This window comes from Rhinopithecus bieti, unplaced genomic scaffold, assembly GCF_001698545.2.
Source record: "Rhinopithecus bieti isolate Rb0 unplaced genomic scaffold, ASM169854v2 scaffold_5341, whole genome shotgun sequence".
NCBI lineage: Eukaryota > Metazoa > Chordata > Mammalia > Primates > Cercopithecidae > Rhinopithecus > Rhinopithecus bieti.
In genome coordinates this window covers 408,041-429,642 of record NW_016804835.1, presented here as the reverse complement: position 1 = coordinate 429,642, position 21,602 = coordinate 408,041, and the positions used below count along the sequence as shown (strand labels likewise).

Genomic DNA, 21,602 nt, shown 5'->3' with positions numbered 1-21,602 from the left:
TCAGAATAAGGAAGAAGGAAGTCAACAAAATAAGAGAAGGAAATGTTGAGAAACTAAGATGAAGAAGCACTTTCCTAAAAATGCAAAACCAAAAACTGAAGAATATATCTGAAAAAAAGAACACCAAATTATTTTACTAATGAAATAGACACAAATATCCCTTTCTCTCCAGTATACATAGTTTTCAGAATATATGCAGATACACATAGACTTTTCTGCATGTAATACAAGATACCTAATGGAACCGTTGAGATTCGTTATGAATTTTAGCGATGAGTTCTTAAAATTAAAACACTTTTAATTTTTTGGTTCTTAAACAAGGTTTACATGACCCCAACCTCTTTTAGAAAACCCTGCCTTCTTTCCATACTTGTTCTTTATTTCATAGTTCACTTTACGTAAATGAGAAGGCGACACAGGTGTCTGGCCTTACACCTTTATTTGAGAATTCGGGAGTGCATGGGTTTGGGTGCTCTCGTATGTACACTCCCTGAATACAATCAGTAGGTTTTTAAAAACTTTTGGTTCATTGAGAAAATGTCTTAAGTAAAAAGCATATGGACAAGGAAAATGGATCTGCCAAGTAGATCCATAAAGACCCTCGAAAGTGTGGGTCTGTTAGTCATTGACAACATTGCTACTTTTTAAATGAGCCACTGGTAGTTCCCATCACCCAGAACTATGTTCTGTTTTTCTTTCTGATGTTTATGTAATTTTTTATTGGGAAATTCACATCAGGGATCGATTCTCCTTGGTGTGTGTAATTCTTTCTTGACTTTATTTCCATTGAAATATCAATATTTATATCTGCCTTCTTCAGTAAAGTATAAATAGCAAACACTTGCATGATGAATCAGCAATTTTTGTAATACCACACCTGATTTTTCTGGATTGACAATTGACAATTGATCACTAGACAAATCACGCCTATAATCACTAACCCATTGGATAGTATTACCGATAGTATCATGCATGGCCCTTACAGATACCTAAGCAAAATTGCTTCAGTAGTTTTAACAGAATCACCCTTTATTAAGCGAAAACATATAATATTTGGATGATTCAAAATATAGTTTCATCTTCCAAATTCAACTTTAGCAAAAAAGGATGGCTTTCACGTGTTCATTTAGTCTTGCTGGGACTTCTCCTCTAATGGAATGGATTTTCTTAACATTTAGCTTTATTTCTCTAGAATTACTCTTAATTGTAGCAGTTCTTTTCATGGTATGTATATACAGAACTAACAACGGAAAAATAGAGAGCTCACATCATCAAAGAAAATTCGAATGAAATAATGTTTTTTCTTGTAGTGGTCATTAAAGTGAAACAAATGTCCTCTTATTAAGCTATTACCTCACCTCATTGTTGAAAACATGAAACTGCTGAGAGTTACATTATATCATTTTTATAAAATATTAGTTGCTGAAGAGCTAGTTTCCAGCAGGCATTCAACGTTATTTTTTCCTATTCATTCAAATCCAAAATATTGCTCATCTAAACTTTCTCGGTTAATCACTGTTACAGTAAGTCTGAGACTGCAAGACGCCCAGTAATTCATAACTGGCTTGGGGCTTGTTCACCTTCAGGTCAATTATTTGGTTCTTGTGCACAGTAACAAGAAATCATCATCTGCTGTAATTGCATAGAATTAATAAAAAGGAAAGCAAGAGATTTTCCTTCAAGAATCTGGACTAAAAAGCCACCAGGTTTCTGGTACTACCTTCTCTTTCTCCTCCTTTGCTATCCTTCCACTGGTTTTAGTAGGGAAGTAAGTTGCTGGTGAGGTCAAGTTAAAGGTTCCCCACCTTGAGAAATAGCCCTCGATAAGCACAGCAGTGGCACAGAATGCTCTGGGAGCAGAGAGGAGAGGCCCTGAGATCTGCTCGTGGAGTAGTTAAAGAAGGTGCTGCAGAGGAGGTGTCCCTTGGGCTGACTCCTGAAAGGCCAAAAGGCATTTCTGAGTAAGTCCAGGGGAAGGGGTGGCATGGAGATTCCAGAGATGGAAGGAGTATGCACCAAGTCCATGAAAAATTAAATGTATTTTAAAATTAAAACATATTTTCAGATATATTCTTCAGTTTTTGGTTTTGCATTTTTAGGAAAGTGCTTCTTTGTCTTAGTTTCTTAACATTTCCTTCTCTTGTTGACTTCCTTCTTCCTTATTCTGAGCAAAACATACTCACCTATTCGGGGAAGCAGCTCACTAATGAAGCCACTAATTAAAATTAGAGGCTTTCAGAGACCTCTAGTATGCTAATTGAGCCAGATTGCAAATTGGGAACGAGATTGTCTGGAAACTGTGGCCAGACATATAGGCAGGAGGCAGAGAAGGAAGGGTGGTCCATGCCCTACTAAGGAGTATGGTTACCCTTTAGCCAAGAAGAGATTCTGAACACTCTGAGCAAGGGAATGGTACTGGTGAGTTTGCATTTTGCAGAGAGCACGTAGAGCACATTGGCAGTCTTACGTGGAGAATGGATGGAGGGAGGGAGGCAAGACTGGAGACGGGAAGATGACCCACCAAGAGTGTGAGTATCAGGAATGGTAGTAAAGACGGCATGACAGGGAAGGACAGAGAATAGGAGAAAGTGAAGGGTGATATGAAGAGTTCTGGTTTGGGTGACAGATTGGATTTGCTGCTGAAGGAAATAGGAGAAATGGAGTTGAGATGAGGAGGGGAGTGATAATAAATTCATTTGTTATGAATATATCCAATAGGTATTAGATAAGTGGTTCTAAAGGACAGAGGTAAATTTATGAGAAAGACTGGGAAATCATCAGTATGTATGTGGTAATTGAAGCATTTCCAAGTTTCTTTCCAGGCCTTAAATCCTGTGGTTCAATGAATAATATAAATAATCTCTTTGACGTATGCCCATCTCAGAAAGTCTACAATCAGCAGTGGCCTGTGTTAAATGATTTGGTGACCTGATGCAGTTCCTCTTCACAGTTGTGATCAACAAATAAATTGTGATCTCAGCCTCATGCTGACATTGAAAATCAATCAGAACAGATTTATTGAGTGTCTTTTTTGTGTTTAGTGTTGTAACGGAGATTCATTTTTTAGATTGGAAATAATTTCATTGATTTGTCCTTTTTTTTTTTTTTTTTTTTTGAGACTGAGTTTCGCTCTTGTGGCCCAGTCTAGAGTGCAATGACGTGATCTCGGCTCACTGTAACCTTTGCCTCCCAGGTTCAAGCAATTCTCCTGCCTCAGCCTCCCAAGTAGCTGGGATTACAGTCATGTGCCACCATGCGCTGCTATTTTGTATTTTTAGTAGATACGGGGTTTCTCCAAGTTGTTCAGGCTGGTCTCAAACTCCCGACCTCAGGTGATCCGCCCACCTAGGTCTCCCAAAGTGTGGTATTACAGGCATGAACCACCGCACCGGGCTTCACTGATATTTTAATTCAAGTCACCAAAGTCAGGAAATGGAGTTTAGTAGGAAGACAGTGAATACAGCTTTAGGCTTGATAAGTTTAAGTTCATGGCAGAAGATCCAATGGAGATGATTAAGAAATGTGCTTGCACCCCGTCTCTACTAAAAATACCAAAAATTAGCCAGGCGTGGTGGCGAGTGCCTGTAGTCCCAGCTACTTGGGAGGCTGAGGCAGGAGAATGGTGTGAACCCGATAGGTGGAGTTTGCAGTGAGCCAAGATCGTGCCACTGCACTCCAGCCTGGGCGACAGACCGAGACTCCGTCTCAAAAAAAAAAAAGCAAGAAATGTGCTCCAGGGAAGAATCTTGGCTGGAGAGGAGGATGGAGGATTTATCCCAAAGAGCATGGTCATTGAAATTGGGAGAGTGTGGGAAGGGTGAAGGAGGGGAGTGCCAAGCACACAGCAGATTTCAGGGAGGGCCAGAGCCTTGACAGACACCCACCTTCAGGCTGCCAGAGGGCAAGGACAAGCTCAAGGTAGAACAAGAAGAACATTCTGTCACTGAACGTGGGAGGAGAGTGTTCAAGGAGTGGGCATTCACCCTGACTTGGAGGTCTGGGATAACTGACCAGAAGATGATCATGAGATTTAATGATGAGCTGATCATTGGTGCTTTTTCTCATAGGAGTCTCAGTGGGATAAAGAGTTAGGAATTAAGATTGTAGGCCATTGAGCAAGAGGAAGAGGAGGAAGAGGAATAGTAGTAGTAATAATAATAATAAGGTTGATGTGTACTATCTTTGATGCCTCCCTGCGTTACATGCCAGGCAGTCTTCAAAGCACTTTGTATGTGTTATTTTGTTTAATGTTCCCAGTAATTGTAGAAACTTACCGATATTATTAATATTATTCATATTGATACTATTGTTTCCATTTACAGATAGACTGTAATAGGAAATAAAGACAATGAGTGTAGACAATCCTTTGAGATATTTTGCAGTGATACAAAAAGTTTAATTCCCCCCAAACTAAATTCTGTCAAGTGAAATTGAACTTGTCATTTTCTTTAGCATTTGTTACCTGCTTTCATTATTTGAACATAGAAGTACAATCTTCTCCACATATATTTGGGTGCTGTCATTACATTTTCTTAATTGTTTCTCCAAAAACTTACATTTTGGCATGACAGTTAAGCCCAGGGGCAGAGAGAATAGAGTACCAGGCGATGGGTGGTGTGAGATGTGGCAGTGCCCAAGGAGAAGAAAAGCACGATGGGCGATGATATGATCGGGTGAAAGTGATTTTCAAGCAATTGTGACATTTTTGAAGGCAGTAGTAAGGTTAGGATCCAGGGGAGGAATAACTGGAGATGTCGAGAAGGATAAGCAGGTGGGACTGTGAGGCAGAGACCGGTCTGGGTGGGAGAAGGAGCTCCGCCCAGAAAGGAGAAGGGACGTAGGTTTTCTGTTTGTTTTGAGTTGGGAAAATAAAGTTTAAAAGAGAAAATGTGGCTGGGCGCGGTGGCTCACGCCTGTAATCCCAGCACTTTGGGAGGCTAAGGCAGGCAGATCATGAGGTCAGGAGATCGAGACCATCCTGGCTAACATGGTGAAACCCCATCTCCACTAAAAATACAAAAAATGAGCTGGGCGTGGTGGTTAGCGGCTGAGGCAGGAGAATGGCCTGAACCCAGGGGAGGTGGAGCTTGCAGTGAGCCGAGATTGCACCACTGCACTCCAGCCTGGGCGACAGAGTGAGACTCTGTCTCAAAAAAAAATAAATAAATAAGAAAATGCTCAATTTTATTAATACTATCCCCAAACTAAACTCTGTCAAGTGAACTTGGACTTGTCATTTTCTTTAACGTTTGTTATCTGATTTCATTATTTGAACATAAAAGTGCAATCTTCTTCACATATATTTGGATGCTGTCATTAACATTTTCTTAATTGTTTCTCCAAAAACTTGCATGTGGCATGACTGTTAAGTCTGGGGCAGAGAGAGCAGAGTACCAGGCGATGGGTGGTGTAAGATGTGGCAGTGCCCAAGGAGAACAGGAAGGAAAGAAGGGAAAAGAAAATTACTAATTGTAAGGATAAAGAAGAATTCTATCTAAAAGTCTGTTGTAACTTTACAATTGAGGCATCACTTTTATAAGAACATTTTTATTAATGAGAAAAAAGGCACAAGGTCACTCTCATCAGGTTTGTGGAGAACAAAATGAATTGGCGAGTCAGCCAGTCAGCTGGAGCAGCCTGCAGGGTTAGGACCTTGAGTGGTTGTAAATTGGTGGCACAAAATGTTTTCTTATGGCACTGGGACTGACTGACTACCCTGCTGACTTCATCAGACTCTCTTGACTTCCTGAGGATGTTGTGTAGTCTGGATCAATGTTATCCACAAGGTTAAGTAAACCATTGCTCATTTCCACCTGTAACTATCAGATGCAAATACTATTAGCATTTACTGCAACTCAAACAAGTGACAATATTTTCACATATTTTCTCTGTAGGAATATAAGGCTCCTTGGCAATCAAGAGTTGAAAACATTTAGGTAATACTGGGCGTGGCACTTGCAGCAGTCATTTCAGTCTAAAAACATTTCCTAAGGAAAAGTAGTAAATGTTTTTTTCATAGAACCCAATATTTTGACTGTTAAATCATTTTCATCAAAACATTTTATTTATATGTAAAATGTTTTAAAAGCTGTTATCTGTGTAGACATGTTCATTTCATCATCACACACTAATCGGGATGTGTTGAGTGCCTCTGTTTATCCATTAATATCTGGTGTTTGTCAGCCTGTGTTTGTTTTGTGTCTGATGTTCCATGTCTTTTTTGCAGATATTGATGAATGTGTAAACAACACTGTTTGTGACAGTCACGGGTTTTGTGACAATACAGCTGGCTCCTTCCGCTGCCTCTGTTATCAGGGCTTTCAAGCCCCACAGGATGGGCAAGGGTGTGTGGGTGAGTTTTTAGATTTTTTCCCAACGTGTTTCCCATGTCCCTAGGGAAAAGAAATCACAGTGAACAACAGGAGCTTTTAAGCAGGTAATTTGGGTAGAGCTTTATCACAATTTGATTTTGCCATACAATTTGAGGGTGTGCAAAAATATCCTATGTTGGCTGGGTACATAGCTCACACTTGTAACCCCAGCACTTGGGAGGCCAAGGTTGGAGAATTGCTTGAGGCCAGGAGTTTGAGACCAGCCTGGGTAACATGGTGAGATCTTTTCTCTATGAATAAAAATTTCAAAAACATTAGCCAAGCTTGATGGTGGATGCCTGTAGTCCCAGCTACTTGGGAGGCTGAGGTGGGAGGATCTCACGTGCCCAGGAGTTTGAGGCCGCAGTAAGCCATGATCTTGCCACTGCACGCCAGCTTGGCCAACAGAGCAAGACCCTGTCTCAAAAAAAAAAAAAAAAAAAAAAAAAAAAAAAAAAAAAAAAAAAAAAATCTTTGTTTTTTTAAATTTTTTGGGGAAAAAAAAAAAAAAAAAAAAAAAATCCTATGGCTTCTGAAATTCTTAGGGACAGTAAGAAATATAAAAGTATGACTTTACATTTAAATGAATTTTAACAAGAACATCTGTTTAAGCTCTTAACTGAGTATGCAGAACTCTAGACTCCCTTCGGCACAGGAAGTAGTCTGGTGTGTGGTATAGATTGTCTGTCTTTTAAATGCACCCCCTTAGTGCATTTAAGGCAAAGTATTGCCAGGAGCTTCAGTGTCCAGGAATGATACCTGTAAAAGGATGCTTTGAATTGTGCAACTGTATTTCCTTAGTCTGTTCCGGGATTGACAAGGCTGGAAGGAATCTTGACTATCATCAGATGTCCTGGAATATGGTCCAGCAAATGCTCACACAGAAAATAATTTGTATTCATTGTCTGACAAGATGTGATTTCTTCACGTCAAACTCATTATGAAACATGCTTGTAATTAGAGCAGTTAAATGGGAAGGAGAAGAAAAATTATCAAATTCAAGACTTTATAGAGAGCAAGACTTTTCTTTTCTTTATTCTTAGAGAAAATAGCCATGTTCACTACATGGCAGATGGAACTTGAGGAGTCAATACCTGTTTGTTTCGAAAATTTGCAATTAAAACATTAATTCATTTGCCATCCATATTAAACTTGGAAAATAAAATTTTCAAGGTTTAATGATAATGTCACTTGAATAATAACTGCTTTTGTGGAATTATGAAATTCAGTTAATTCCCAACCAAAAATTATGTACAAATCTATGATGTGGTTTCAAGCATAAGCAGTAGCTAGTCAAAAACATAGATAATTATTCAAGCATTATTCACAACAAGACATAGTTATTTAATAATATAGCTAAGACTATCTAATCTTAGTTCAAACTCCTGCTTTAGCCACCTTTCCACCAAAATACAGTTGTTTGACATTTGCATAGTATTTTCACCAGATGGGTCTTGTGATGTGGCCCCTACTTTTCATCTTAGCTTCACCACTTCCTTCTTCACCTGTTGGTTCCAGCAACGTCAGACTGGTTGTGGTTGCCCATGTCACTGTGCAATTATTTGACTGTCGTCCACTCCTTCTGCTGGGAATATTCTCCTAACCTCTCCTTCCCTGAGCCCTGGATTTTTCTCACTCATTCTGGAAGACTGAGGTTCAGTGTCATCTTCCAGACACCATCCCTGCTCCATCCCTCGCTGTCAAGCTGAGCTGTGACCTCTGCTTCCAGAGCACCTTCAGCAAATTCTATTATAGCACTATAACCTTTGGGGGAATAATTTAATAATGCGTACACCACCTGCAGCCCCCTTCTGCAAGGCTATAACCTCTATATGATTGAAAACTTTCTCGCTTCTCCCTGGGCAGGGCACGATGCTTGGCTTATTGTAGGTGCTCAGTAAATTTTGTTTAACAGCCAACTGTTTAAATATCAGATGTTGAACCATATCTGGAAACCATGTCAGCTGTCTAGAGTCCACATAGCTCCAGAGCCCTTGCTTAATGTTCATTTCTTTTTTTTTTTTTTTTTTTTTTTTTTTTTTTTGAGACAGAGTCTTGCTCTGTCACCCAGGCTGAGGTGCAGTGGTGCAATCTTGGCTTACTGCAAGCTCCGCCTCCTGGGTTCACACCATTCTCCTGCCTCAGCCTCCTGAACAGCTGGGACTACAGGCACCCACCACCACGCCCAGCTAATTTTTTGTATTTTTGGTACAGACAAGGTTTCACCATGTTATCCAGGATGGTCTCGATCTCCTGACCTCGTGATCCACCCATCTCAGGCTCCCAAAGTGCTGGGATTACAGGTGTGAGCCACCACGCCCGGCTGCTTAATGTTCATTTCTAACCAGCTAGATGAGCACACTAAACCCATGCTGACATTTCAGCTTGGCACACGAAACACCACCCTTAGAGAAGGATATTTGTTATCATTTTGGTGAACTCAACAAATGTCATTTTATTTGTATTTGTATTTATTCTTTCAAAAATATTTACTGAGCACCTATGATATGCACTTTACCCTGTGTGTTCTGTAGAGCTACAGGGATGAGTCAGCACCTCTCCCATTATCACCTACTCATCCTTCAGCTATTTGCTCCAGTATCATTTCTCTAACCCACCCCTGCATTTAAGGTCTGCTGTTCCATGCTTTCACTGAGTCTGAACTTTTCACTCCTCACGCTCACCAAAGCGTTTTCGAATATTTTGTTAATTTCCCTAACTCAACTATAAGCTCCATGAAGGCAGGAGTTGGGACTGCTGGCTCATCATTGCTTCCTCACATACAGGCCGTACAGGCCTGCCCCACAGAAGTAAGCTAGGAAATATTTCTTGATTGAATTATTGCAGTCTGATGAGATCGAGTTTATTAGCCACATCAATAATACATGTTGGAAAGTACAATGTTCCATTGAACATTTACCTAAAATTGATAAATGTGAACTGGCAATTTCTTAAGTTTTTCTGGTCTCAATATGACTGTCTAGGTTGATTAAATATTTCAACTCTGCTTTACTTTACGTTATGGTATTTTTCACAAGTGAAACCAGTTCATTGGATTTATGTCTCTTTATATGCAAATGAAATGGAAAACTGAGGTAATTATCCAAATAAGTCAAGATATATAAGCTTTTTGTCCAATTAACTGGGTATACCAGGTGAAAGGATGATTTTTTTTTCTGGAATGATTTAGATAATTGCTCAAATTTTTAACTTTGTATAAACCATTTCGAAGTATGCTCATGAAAGCTAATGTTTGTACATGTTTAATGCATAAGACGTGAGCATTTCAGACTTTAATTCAGGTACTTTGCTGAACTGGATACTCATAAATAAAATATTGTAGGAGGAAAGAGGGTAAAAAGCACTACTGGACAAGATCAAACATAAAATTAGCCTTTCTTTAGGGCTGTGTACTTGCAAAATGTTGAATAAAGTGTACTTGTCACTGAGATTCCTTGACTGTATTTTAATTATGTATATTTAAGTACAGAAGAAAAACATTTAGCAAAATAGAAATTACACAGTGGGACATCAACAGAATTTGAAAAGGCATCCTGAGATCAGTGATTAGTTATTGGACCAATTCGTTTCACATGAATGATTAATGTAGCCTGATGAGTATCTATAGGGGTCTCTCCTTCATTTCTCAAAGGAATATGTAATCTGAATTCTATTGATAATTATGGATGCTTTGGCTACCAGAGAAATACCTGTATTTTCAGATATTTAAGTATATTTTAAAAGCTTTTTAAATGAACTTAATTCTGTGGTTACTGAAGTATCGGTGATTCTAACTTTGCTTGAATTAAGAACTGAGAGTAGGCCAGGCATAGTGGTTCACATCTGTAATCCCAGCACTTTGGGAGGCTGAGGCAGGTGGATCACTTGAAGTCAGGAGTTCATGACCATCCTGGCCAACATGGTGAAATCCTGTCTCTACTAAAAATACAAAAATTAGCTGGGCATGGTGGTGCATGCCTATAATCCCAGCTTCTCAGGAGGCTGAGGCAGAAGAATCACTTGAACCCAGGAGACAGAGGTTGCAAGTGAGCCAAGATCGTGCCACTGCACTCCAGCCTGGGCGACAGAATGAGACTCCATCTCAAAAAAAAAAAAAAAAAAAAAAAAAAAACTGAGAGTAGAGTGTTGGGTCATTTAAGACTTCATTATGTTGAAAAGTCAGGAATGATAAAACTAGATGGTCAGTGGGCACATATTAGGTTTGCAGTACAATTCCAGGGTGTCCTTTAAAACTAAATTGGGAATTGGCCAGGCACAGTGGCTGACTCCTGTAATCCCAGCACTTTTGGAGGCCGAGGCAGGTGGATCACGAGGTTAGGAGATCAAGACCATCCTGGCTAACATGGTGAAACCCCGTCTCTACTTAAAATACAAAATAAATTAGCCAGCCGTGGTGGCAGGTGCCTGTAGTCCCAGCTACTCGAGAGGCTGAGGCAAGAGAATGACGTGAACCCGGGAGGCGGAGCTTGTAGTGAGCCGAGATCTTTCCACTGCACTCCAGCCTGAGCGACAGAGCAAGCCTCCATCTCAAAAAAACAAAAAAACAAAACAAAACAAAATAAATTGAGAATTGTCTTAAATTTTTATAGTCCTTTTGTCCAGACCAAATCTGACAGCTCTACCTTAAAGAACCCCTTCCCTAAAAGAGCAGAAGGGGTTTGACTGCTCTCTGGGGATCGCCTTCTTTTCAGCAAGACACTATTAGCCCTGGCACAGCTGGTAAAATAGAGAGCTGTCATGAATGAGACACATATCTCACTTGGCCTGTGCTCCCTTTTCCAGATGTGAATGAATGTGAACTCCTCAGTGGGGTGTGTGGTGAAGCCTTCTGTGAAAACGTGGAAGGGTCCTTCCTGTGCGTGTGTGCTGATGAAAATCAAGAGTACAGCCCCATGACCGGGCAGTGCCGCTCCCGGACCTCCACAGGTAAGTCCCAGTGACACTGTGCAAGGGAATGGCAGGCTCCTCTCAAAGACCTGCACCCACACAGCTTTGGGATAAATGCTGGGAGTGAGATAATTAGCCAGATGTCCTGACACAGTGCTGTCTCTGGAAGCTTCCATGTTCTTCTGTGCCTGCCTTGTCAATGGAATTAAGATGTGGATGATGACTCTTTGGGCTAGATGGCCTCTAATGTTCTATCCAAACCAGAGATGCCTCCAGTAAGGTAAAGGATCCAAAATGATGAGGACGTTTGCTGGGGATTGCTTAAAATTTAGAGAGCTATCAGCTCAGGATTTAATATGGCACCATCTCATTAAGTTGCATAATCCTCCATACGTTCTTGGCCCTTAGAGAAATGTGTTTTGACACGTCTCTAAATTAAAAGCAATATATAGGCCTCTTAGGATCTACAAAGACTTCCACTTGGAATTCTTAAGGTGTTTTTCCAGAATTTGGCCTAGAGAGTGGCTATGTTTGCGTTCACTTAAAATTTGATTTAGGCTGTGTCGTCACTGTGCAAACTGAAATAGAGAGTTGGACTGTTTTCCAGATAAATTAATCAACTTCCCAATCACCCTTTTAGTTTGTGCTGTGTAGCTATAGCTTGGTTGTATTTCAGGGAAAGCAAAGGCCCAAATGGTCCTTTGAGAACCAAGTAAAATGAAACATAGACCATTTTTTTTCTTTCTCAGTCAGTGTTATCCATGCTTCAATAATAGCTTTCACTACTCCTCTGGAGGGTACACTTGTTCTGTGTAAAATAGCTGTCTTTGCAAGTAATAGGAAATGAAATATAAAAATATTTTCACCCACACATATTTCCTCAGTTATTAAATATAGAAAGGTGAAGGGTACAGAATTAAATGAACAGACTGTAATTCAAAAACTTTGTGAAAGAGAAGAGACAGGTTATTACTGGTGACAGGATTTCTCTTCATTCTAATGACCACCACAACAATACATATTCCATAAAGAAGAGACTTTTCATTTTAATTGGATCTACAATAGCAAAAAACAAACCAAAAAACAAAAAAATCTGGTTGACCACTAACAGAATTGGTTAAGTAACTGTCTTTTTCTTATTTTTGCTTGGTTCCATAGGGTAGCACCTTACCTATAGTGTTATTTTGAATGAGTTAATTCATATGTCATAATATATAGCCATTAAATGGCCTACGTGATGCTTAGATAGTCATGATAAAGATAAACGTATGTGATACAATGTTAAGTGAAAAAATGCAGGATATTCCAACGATCACACTCTGTAGAGGAAGATAAAAAGATAATTGTTGGATCCCAACCAGTAACTAGTGGAGCTTATTCATTTGTATAGCTCCTGGCAGCTTTTACTTTTATCATGCCTCAATTTGTATAGTTGTTGGTGAACTTTGATTGTATGGAGTCTTAACACTGTCTTATGACAGTCTTCATTTAAAAAAAAATTTCTAGCAGTATCCTGAGAGACTGAGTTTAGCCATAAACTTCAGCAGAAGCCTTCTGTCTGATTTCATCAGAGCCAATAATTGATCAGTTATTTGAAAAGGTGATTAAAAACTGGAAATCATAAAAGGTAACATCTTCTAAATTTAATTTTTAACTCAAAGGATATAAGTACATTTGGCCCGGTGCGGTGGCTCACTCCTGTAATCCCAGCACTTTGGGAGGCCGAGGCAGGCAGATCACTTGAGGCCAGGAGTTCTAAACCAGCCTGGCCAACAAGGTGAAACCCTGTCTCTACTAAAAATACAAAAATTAGCCGGGTGTGGTGGCATATGCTTGTAATCAGTAAGGCAGAGGCACGTGAATCGCTTGAACACGTGAGGCGAGGTTGCAGTGAGTTGAGATCACACCACTGCACTCCAGCCTGAGCGACACAGCCAGACTGTCTCAAAAGAAAAAAGAAAAAAAAAGTACATTCATGCACCAATCTTTGAAGAGAAAGGCTATGGTCTTTTTCTGTGTAGAGGTTCATTTGTGGAGTTTGTGTGGCTATCCCGCATAAACCCCATCTGTTATGTGTTACTTACACTTTCTTTGTAGAAGGGAGAATCTAAAGCCTTTTCCAAAGCAAAGGAATGTAAAATCCCTCTAGATTTTACAGTTTTCTCAATTTTTTACACTTGTCTTGTCCACACCTAAGTTGATAGCATTTCTTTTACTGAATCAACTTTATCGAATCTTTCTAAAGCTTTAACTTGCCCTAGAAACAGCTCTTCTAGTCACATTCATATTGTACTGGTTGATGTAATATTTAATTAAATTATGTAAGTACAATAATCAATACACTGACACAGAATGTTTGAGTATATACCTAGGTGAGTCTTGATTTGCATACTGCGCAGCCTATAGGAGCAGAAGTGTGTGGACCTCTGCAAGAACAGCCGTCCGGCTCTGAGCATTCTCCCTTCCGTGAGCATCAGCAATGGTGTTTTACAGAGGGCAAGAAAACATCAGTTAACACAGCAAGTTGGTTAAATGTTGGCCAGTTAAGAGAGTTTGTACCCTGTCCAGTAAAAGAATCTGCTATTCCATAGAACAAAACATTTTAGGCCAAATATAAATAAACGTTTTTAGACTAGGATTCAAATTAATTTCATTATATATATAATATACTGAAGCTGAGATCTCATCCTTCCTGAAAAGTGCTTAGGAAGGGGAAGATAGATTTCTAGCATAGGCTATCACGTTTTTATTCAGCTGTAAAACTCCCCCAGGACAATCTTCATTCCAACAATGATAATCTGATGTGGTATCATACTGAAGACAGAACTAGGGCAATGGCGTAGGATATTAGGAAGGCAGATTTCAGGTCAGTATCCGGAAGAGCTTTCCAATAACTAACAAGAGCTAGTCAGCAAAAAGTAGCCTCACAAAATACTGGAGTGCTTCCCGCAAAGGCATCCAAGAACAGGTGGGATACCCACTGGCAGAAGAGCACCCACTTCCAGCAGGGTATTGTCCCAGATGAACCTTTAAGGTACTTCGGAATGCTCATGCCCTAGGGTTTTTATTTCTAAACTTTCTTGCTTCCCACATGTGTATTTTTTAGGTCTGCCTTAATGTTTTTGACTGCCTGGGCCTTTGGCCACTAGTTTACATTGCTGTGCATTGCCTAAAAGCATCTGAAAAAGAAGTAACTAAAAAAAAGTCCCTACCAGGCCACTCATCACATTTAAGGAGGTATGGATATAAAATATAGTCTGATGCTATTATTTCCTTAGTGCCTGTGATAATTGCTCAATAAAAACTTTATGTCTTTGGGCACTCTAAGGGAAGCAGTAAATATTTAATCTTGGCAACTGCAGCCTTCAGACCTTACCCACAAAATGCTGTTCTCTTCCTTGATTGGTGTACAGAGGAAATTCTGTGGTAGGAACGGAATCTTATTCTTAAAACAGAAGGTATAATGAAAAGAGCACAATGAAAAACATACATATTATAATCCATATAGGTATTCTTCACTTTAAGAAAAGCAAACAAAATCAGAAAGTATAAAGCATATAGGTTGGGGTGATTCGTTGTATTATAAAGTAATTCTTCACTTTACTCAACAGTTTATCATAGGGTTTCTTTAAATATCAGTTTTCGCTAATACATTTGGGATCTTATTCCCACATCATGAACTATATCCTAGACTTCTGCATTTAGAAACCACCTTAGTGATTTTTCCAGCTCAATTTTTTTTATTTATAGGTAAAGACACTGAGGCCCAGAGAAACATCTTAAATGTTATTCTTAAGGTTATATAGCTAATGAATGGCAGAATTGGTTCAGGAACCCAGCTCAGGGATCTTCCCACTTCACCATTTCTACTTTTAGGGCTGAGGACACCAAGACACCAAATTCTTCTCAAAATTGGCTTTTTTCATTTTGTTTTTCATTATTAAGATAATACACATTAATCATAGAAAATTGGCAAATACAAAATAAATCAAAAAGAAAGTCCCCTGCAGTATCACCATCCGATATCTATCACCATCTTGACCTCTGGACTCTGAAAGGACATCCATATTCCCCTGCCTCAGCAGAACCATCTTCCATTTGACCTTCAGTGCACTGAAATCAGGCCCTCTGACTTTTCATCTAAGTGAGCCGTCAGTGAGCTTCTATGTACTAAACTCTTTAGTCTCATCCCAGAGTCGTCTTCTGAAACATTTGACACTGGTTTTTCATCTTTTCCCCCATCTTTGCCCTGTGATTGATTTCACGACATTACTGTTCCCTGCATTCTCCTGCCTCTTGGACGAGTCTGTTCCTGTCTCATTCTCAGATTCCTCTTCTCCTGCCCATTCCTTAAATAATAACATCCCAGGCAGTTGCATGCCTAGCTCTCTTCTTATTTATGTTTTTCTCCTGGGATGTTTTATCTGCTTTGGAGTCAACTGTTACTTATATGATGTTGCCTGCTAAGTAAATATCTTCTGCCTCGACCTGTGTTCTGAGTGTCATGCTCCTATTTCCAGCTGCCTATTGGACTTTGTCTTCCAGGGTGTCTTGTAAGCCTCTCTGGCTGACAGTTATTCAAACCTAAATTAATCACCATTTCCTCTACTTGTGTCTGTTTATTTATTTATTTATTTATTTTTATTTTTGAGATGGAGTCTTGCTCTGTCGCCCAGGCTGGAGTGCAGTGGCATGACCTTGGCTCACTGCAACCTCTGCCTCCCGGGTTCAAGGGATTCTCCTGCCTCAGCCTCCTGAGTAGCTGGGATTATAGGTGCATACCACCACACCCGGCTAATTTTTATATTTTTAGTAGAGACAGGATTTCACCATGTTGGTCAGGCTGGTCGTGAACTCCTGACCTTGTGATCCACCTGCCTCGGCCTCCCAAAGTGCTGGGATAACAGGCATGAGCCACCGCGCCCAGCCGTGTCTATTTATTAATTGCCAGACATCAATACTAGAAATTCTGAAGTCATACATTTTTTGTCTCCCCATTCGTCATCCAAGCAGTCTATCATAACATCCTGTCAGTTCTACCTTCAGGGTGCTCTTCAAATCTCTCCCTGCTCTGGATGCTGCTTCCCTGGGTCAGTCTTCCAGCATCACTTACTTGGATCATTCCAGTAGCCTCCTGCCTTCTCTCCCTGCCTCTCTCATCAATTCCTGCTCCACACTGCTGCCAGAGTTAATGTTTTCAAAACACAGATCTGGGTTTAAATCGTTCAGTCTTTCAACTGCTTGCCACTGCTTTATAGCATGAAGTCCAAATGCATTAGCAGGGTAGCAATATCCTTTATCCTCTGTAATGTAACCTGCTTGTTTAGCTTTCTGTCCTACACTCCCCATACCTACATCCAAGCCCATGCCCTGCTCATGGTTACCCCGAATAATTATGCTTTCCCAAGATGATGACTTTGCTCTTGCTCCATTGCCCAGGCTGGAGTGCAGTGGCGTGATCGTGGCTCACCACAACCTCCACCTTCTGAGTTCAAGTGATTCTTGTGCCTCCACCTCCCTAGTAGCAAGGATTACGGGCCTGTGCCACTATGCCCACCTAATTTTGTATTTTTAGTAGAGACAGGGTTTTGCCATGTTGACCAGCCTGGTCTTGAACTCCTGACCTCAAGTGATTTGCCTGCCTTGTCCTTCCAAAGTGCTGGGATTACAGGCGTGAGCCACTGTGCCTGTCTTCTTGTTAGCCTCTCCTGAAATATCTCTCAAGCCTTTTTAAAAGTCTGCTCGACTCTCACCAAGTTGTCACACATTCCCCAAATCCCCAAGGTGGAATTACGGGATTCTGCCTCTCTGCTCTCCACGTGCCTTATTTTTGTGACTAACAGTCTCTGAATCTTATTCTCTCTGCATCCACTGCAAAACAGCTCAGTGCTTAGCACGATGCCTGATGGATGGTAGACACTCACTAACTGTTGAATAAATTGCCTCTCCACATTAGAAGCACATGTCCCTTTAATAACCCATCCCCCCCATTCCTAGCTACTTCTACAGAATAAAAATAATTTTTCATTTTTTCAAAGATTTAATAGGGGCACACTTAAGTAAGGAAATGTCTGTTCACACTTCCATGTAAGAAGCGCTGCTTCAGATTGCTTGAGTTAAATTGGAAGAGATTAAATTAAAAGAAAAAAAGAATGTCTCCCCACTGGACTCATCTTGGTAGTTCTGACAATTGAACTCAAACAGGATCCCTGTTCCCTTCCTAGAAAGGTACACTACAGGTTTTGTGTATGTACACTTTTTTTTTTTTTGAGACAGAGTCTCGCTCTGTTGCCCAGGCTGGAGTGCAGTGGCGTGATCTCAGCTCACTGCAAGCTCTGCCTCCCGGGTTTACGCCATTCTCCTGCCTCAGACTCCTGAGTAGCTGGGACTACAGGCTCCCGCCACCATGCCCGGCTAATTTCGTTTTTGTATTTTTAGTAGAGACAGGGTTTCACCATGTTGGCCAGGATGGTCTTAATCTCCTGACCTCATGATCCACCCACCTCAGCCTCCCAAAGTGCTGGGATTACAGGCGTGAGCCACCGTGCCCGGCTGTGCATGTACACATTTTTTAAAGGCAGGAAACCACATGTAACAATCAGTCAACTGTTATATGTGGCAGAGTCTGTTTTTTAAAATGTGTTTAGTTAACCTGTTAAAGAAATTTAACATTGAAAGAGTTTTATAAACATTATTTCTGATTGGAAAAAAAGACTTTTGGTAGGAAAAAAATATTAAAGAAAGTAAGACCACAGTATTTATAATGCAAATATTGTAAAAGGCCATAAAACTCCTGAGGTCCTATTGTGTATTTGTAATGGATCTATACCGTAAATGTAGGTAAGGCTGAGGAAAATACATTCATTTGTTTTTTAAAAAAATACTGAGTCAAGTTTCTTCCCACATCCAGCGATGATAATGAGAAGGTATCATCTTTTTGGTATAAAAGCCAAACTGCTTTTATAAGATTTTCTGCTTGCTATAGATAGTACCTAAAGTCATATCTGAGTTTCTGATAAAGAGGTGTCAGTGTTTTAATGACCTGACATATCAATCAAAGTGACAAACTAAAACTGTACACACACACCACACACACACACCATTGTACCTTCATTTATTTTTATTTTTTGAGACAGGATCTCGCTCTGTTGCCCAGGCAGGAGTGGTGTAGTGGTATGGTCATGGTTTGCTGCAGCCTTGACCTGCTGGGCTTAAGTGATCCTCCCACCTCAGCCTCCTGAGTAGCTGGGATTACAGGCCCACACCACCATGCACAGCTTGTTTTTAAAATTTTTTTGTAGGACAAGGTCTCACTATGTTGCCCAGGCTGGTCTTAATACTACAAGATATACCCATAATGTTGCATTAGAAATGCATTTTGGATCCTAGAACTTGCCATAAACTAAACCTGAAGAGGAATGGTTTGTGCATTTCCTTTTAAACGTTTTCATACACTTTGTGTGTCACTTCGGATTTGCTTTACTCATGCATTTATCCTTGCAGGCCCTCATGATGCCTGAGTGTCAGGAATGTTACAGGCTTGTGTTGTGTGACATCTGCTCATTCCCCCATCTCCATATGTGCTTCCTATTCTGACTCTGTACTCTTCTCTCGTTTTTCTTTCTCTGCAGTACAGCTGTCCCTTGGTATTTAAGAGAGCTTGGTTCCAGGGCCCCCACTGATACCAAAATCCATGGATGCTCAAGTCACTGATAGAACACAGCATAGTATTTACATATAACATATGCACATCCTCCTGTATACATTGAATCATCCCTAGATGACTCATAATACGTAATACTATATAAATGACATGTAAATGGTTACTCTATACTGTTGTTTTGTTTGTATTATTTGTTTTTGTATGCTTTTTATTTTTTCAAATATTTTTGATCTGCAGTTGATTGAATTCACAGATGTGAAACCCATGGATACAGAGGGCTGGGCCCACGGTACTTTATTTGGCTTTCAGGAGCCCCTTCATTCATCCATTTCTGCTCATTTTTCTTCTCCCTGCTTTTCCACTCTATAGTAATATCCCTGACTTTCTCCTCTCCTCACCCTCTCACTGTCCCTGGCTCATTTTCTCCATTCTCTTATAATGCCTTCACTAGATGTCAGCTCCACCAGGCATCCTTCCCTGATAGCCTTGTCTACCCATCCCTGTGCAGTGAGGCCTAGGTGTGTGCGTGTGTGTCCTGGGAGTAAAGCCTCCAGTTCACTCCTTAAGACCTCTTTAAGAGCAAGAACTATGTGGAGAGATCCTCTTTTAAGTGTTTTTACTCTTGTGCTTTTTTTTCTAAACTTCACTTTGACTGCTTTAACATGTTTTACCATCTTAAGTTATCCACTTTCTGTTACTGAACACCAGGGGTTTGGTCTAGGTTCTAGCTCACTGCACAGAAAGCCAATCACTGAGACTACAAGTATTGCCAAGGAAGAAGGCTTTAATTGGGTGCTATGGCCAAGGAGATGGGAGCTCAGTCTCAAATCCACTTCCCTGATGGACTAAAACTAGGGGTTTATGTAACGGGGAAGAAATGTAACAATGTATAAGAAAACAAGAGCAAGGGAGGGAAGGGGAAAGGGAAAGCATCATGATGAATCAGGGATCAGCATCTCATGTCAGGATGTGGTGATCTGGTGAGTTTCCGTTCTTTGATACTTTTTTTTAAGAGGCCTGAAGGTCATTTCCTGAGAAAGGAACTCAGATAAGACAAATGTTAAGTTTCAAGCTTTAAGATCAGAAATGTCTGCCGGGCGAGGTCACTCATGCCTGTAATCCCAGCACTTTGGGAGGCCAAGGTGGGTGGGTCACGAGGTCAGGAGATTGAGCGGTGAAACCTCGTCTCTATAGAAAATACAAAAAATTAGTCGGACATGGTGGTGGGCACCTGTAGTCCCAGCTACTTGGGAGGCTGAGGTAGGAGAATGGCATGAACCCAGGAGGCGGAGCTTGCAGTGAGCCAAGATTGAAACACTGCACTCCAGCTTGGGCAACAGAGTGAGACTCTGTCTCAAAAAAAAAAAAAAAGAAAAACACATTTCTCATTTTCCAAGTTCTTGTATGAGAAAACTCAAAACAAAAGCATATGAATTTCTAAGTTTTCCTTTATGTCTCCTTGAAATATTAAAGAATCCTTTCTCACTAAAACGTTAATACCTGTAGCATTTTAAAATAAGAAAGGAAGTAAAGTGCCCTGGGTAATTCTGCTGAAAGTAATTTATTGAACATCATCATATGCACAGAGTTTTATCCATTGATCTCTTTTCAGGACTACAGGCAGCTGTTTCTTTGGGGGTAACTATTTATTGATGTGTATTAGCAGTGTTACTCTTGGGTCATTGTAGTAATTCTGACTGTTCCAAAAGGTTCAGAGAGGATTAGCTCATAAAAACCTTCAGAACACATTGTAAATGGAAAGGGAGAGCCCATTTAAAAAGCTCATATCCACTTTGACCAGCTACCTGTTGTAGATTTTCTCATCCCAACAGTAATTCCTAAGATTAGACATTTATGGGGAAAGACTAAAGATGGAAATGGCCCTACAAGCAAATGGCCCACACCCTCTTTAGGCTGATGAACCAAGACAGGAGGAGCTCCCAGAAGGGGCTCTTTATAGGTGGTGTCTTCAGCTCAAACCTACTCCTTCCTATTCAGAGCCAGGGGACATGATTGCACTATTTGTGGCCTTGTTGCTGAACCCCCAGCAGCAGAGATTATCTGTGTCCCTCTTCCCATTTATCTCAAAGATGAAAACAACAAAAACACAAAGAATAAAGGGCAAAGCAGAACAAACCCATGCTATGTGAGATAAGAACCTGAGCTCCAAAGAAGGGTTTTGGGGAAAGCAGTAGACATAGGCCACTTGAAAGCGACAGTAGTTTTCTCTTCTGGGAATTGAGGACGCTGTATTTACCAGCACCTTCTATCTCATATAGTCACCCTATGGGTCACATGAAAAGTCCTCTGTAAACGTTCCCTCAGAAAAAAACATAGAAAATGTCCAAAACCAAACTTTCTTGTTGTTACCAGCCACACCTCTAGAATAAAATATGAAAAACTTGATCTTTTTATGCAAATGTGAAGCCAACCTCTTAATGCAAATTGAAAACTCAAATCTGAAAATATTGAAGGAGGATTAATATATTTTTTAGAAGTCTGAAGGAGGATTCATATATTTTTTAGAAGTCTGTGGCATGAGATATGTAGTACAGCTAATCTTATTCATAATATCATTAAGAAAAAGAAGATTCATTTTTTTTAATACTTGGCACTTTCTATGACTATTGATTTGATCTTTTAAAATTAGTTTCCAATAT

At 40.2% G+C, this 21,602-nt stretch overlaps 1 protein-coding gene across 12 annotated transcripts in view; it reads left to right on the top strand.

The window, feature by feature from the left end:
- Window positions 1–21,602, top strand: part of LTBP1 (latent transforming growth factor beta binding protein 1) — a 456,087-nt gene that overhangs the window by 391,313 nt on the left and 43,172 nt on the right. For 8 of the 12 annotated variants that reach the window (XM_017870628.1, XM_017870625.1, XM_017870623.1 and 5 more), the window contains 2 exons: window positions 6,227–6,352; window positions 11,175–11,318. In XM_017870628.1, the coding sequence (XP_017726117.1) occupies window positions 6,227–6,352; window positions 11,175–11,318 (270 nt within the window). The remainder of the gene's footprint in view (window positions 1–6,226; window positions 6,353–11,174; window positions 11,319–21,602) is intronic. The other 4 variants (XM_017870629.1, XM_017870626.1, XM_017870634.1 and 1 more) reach the window with 1 other exon arrangement.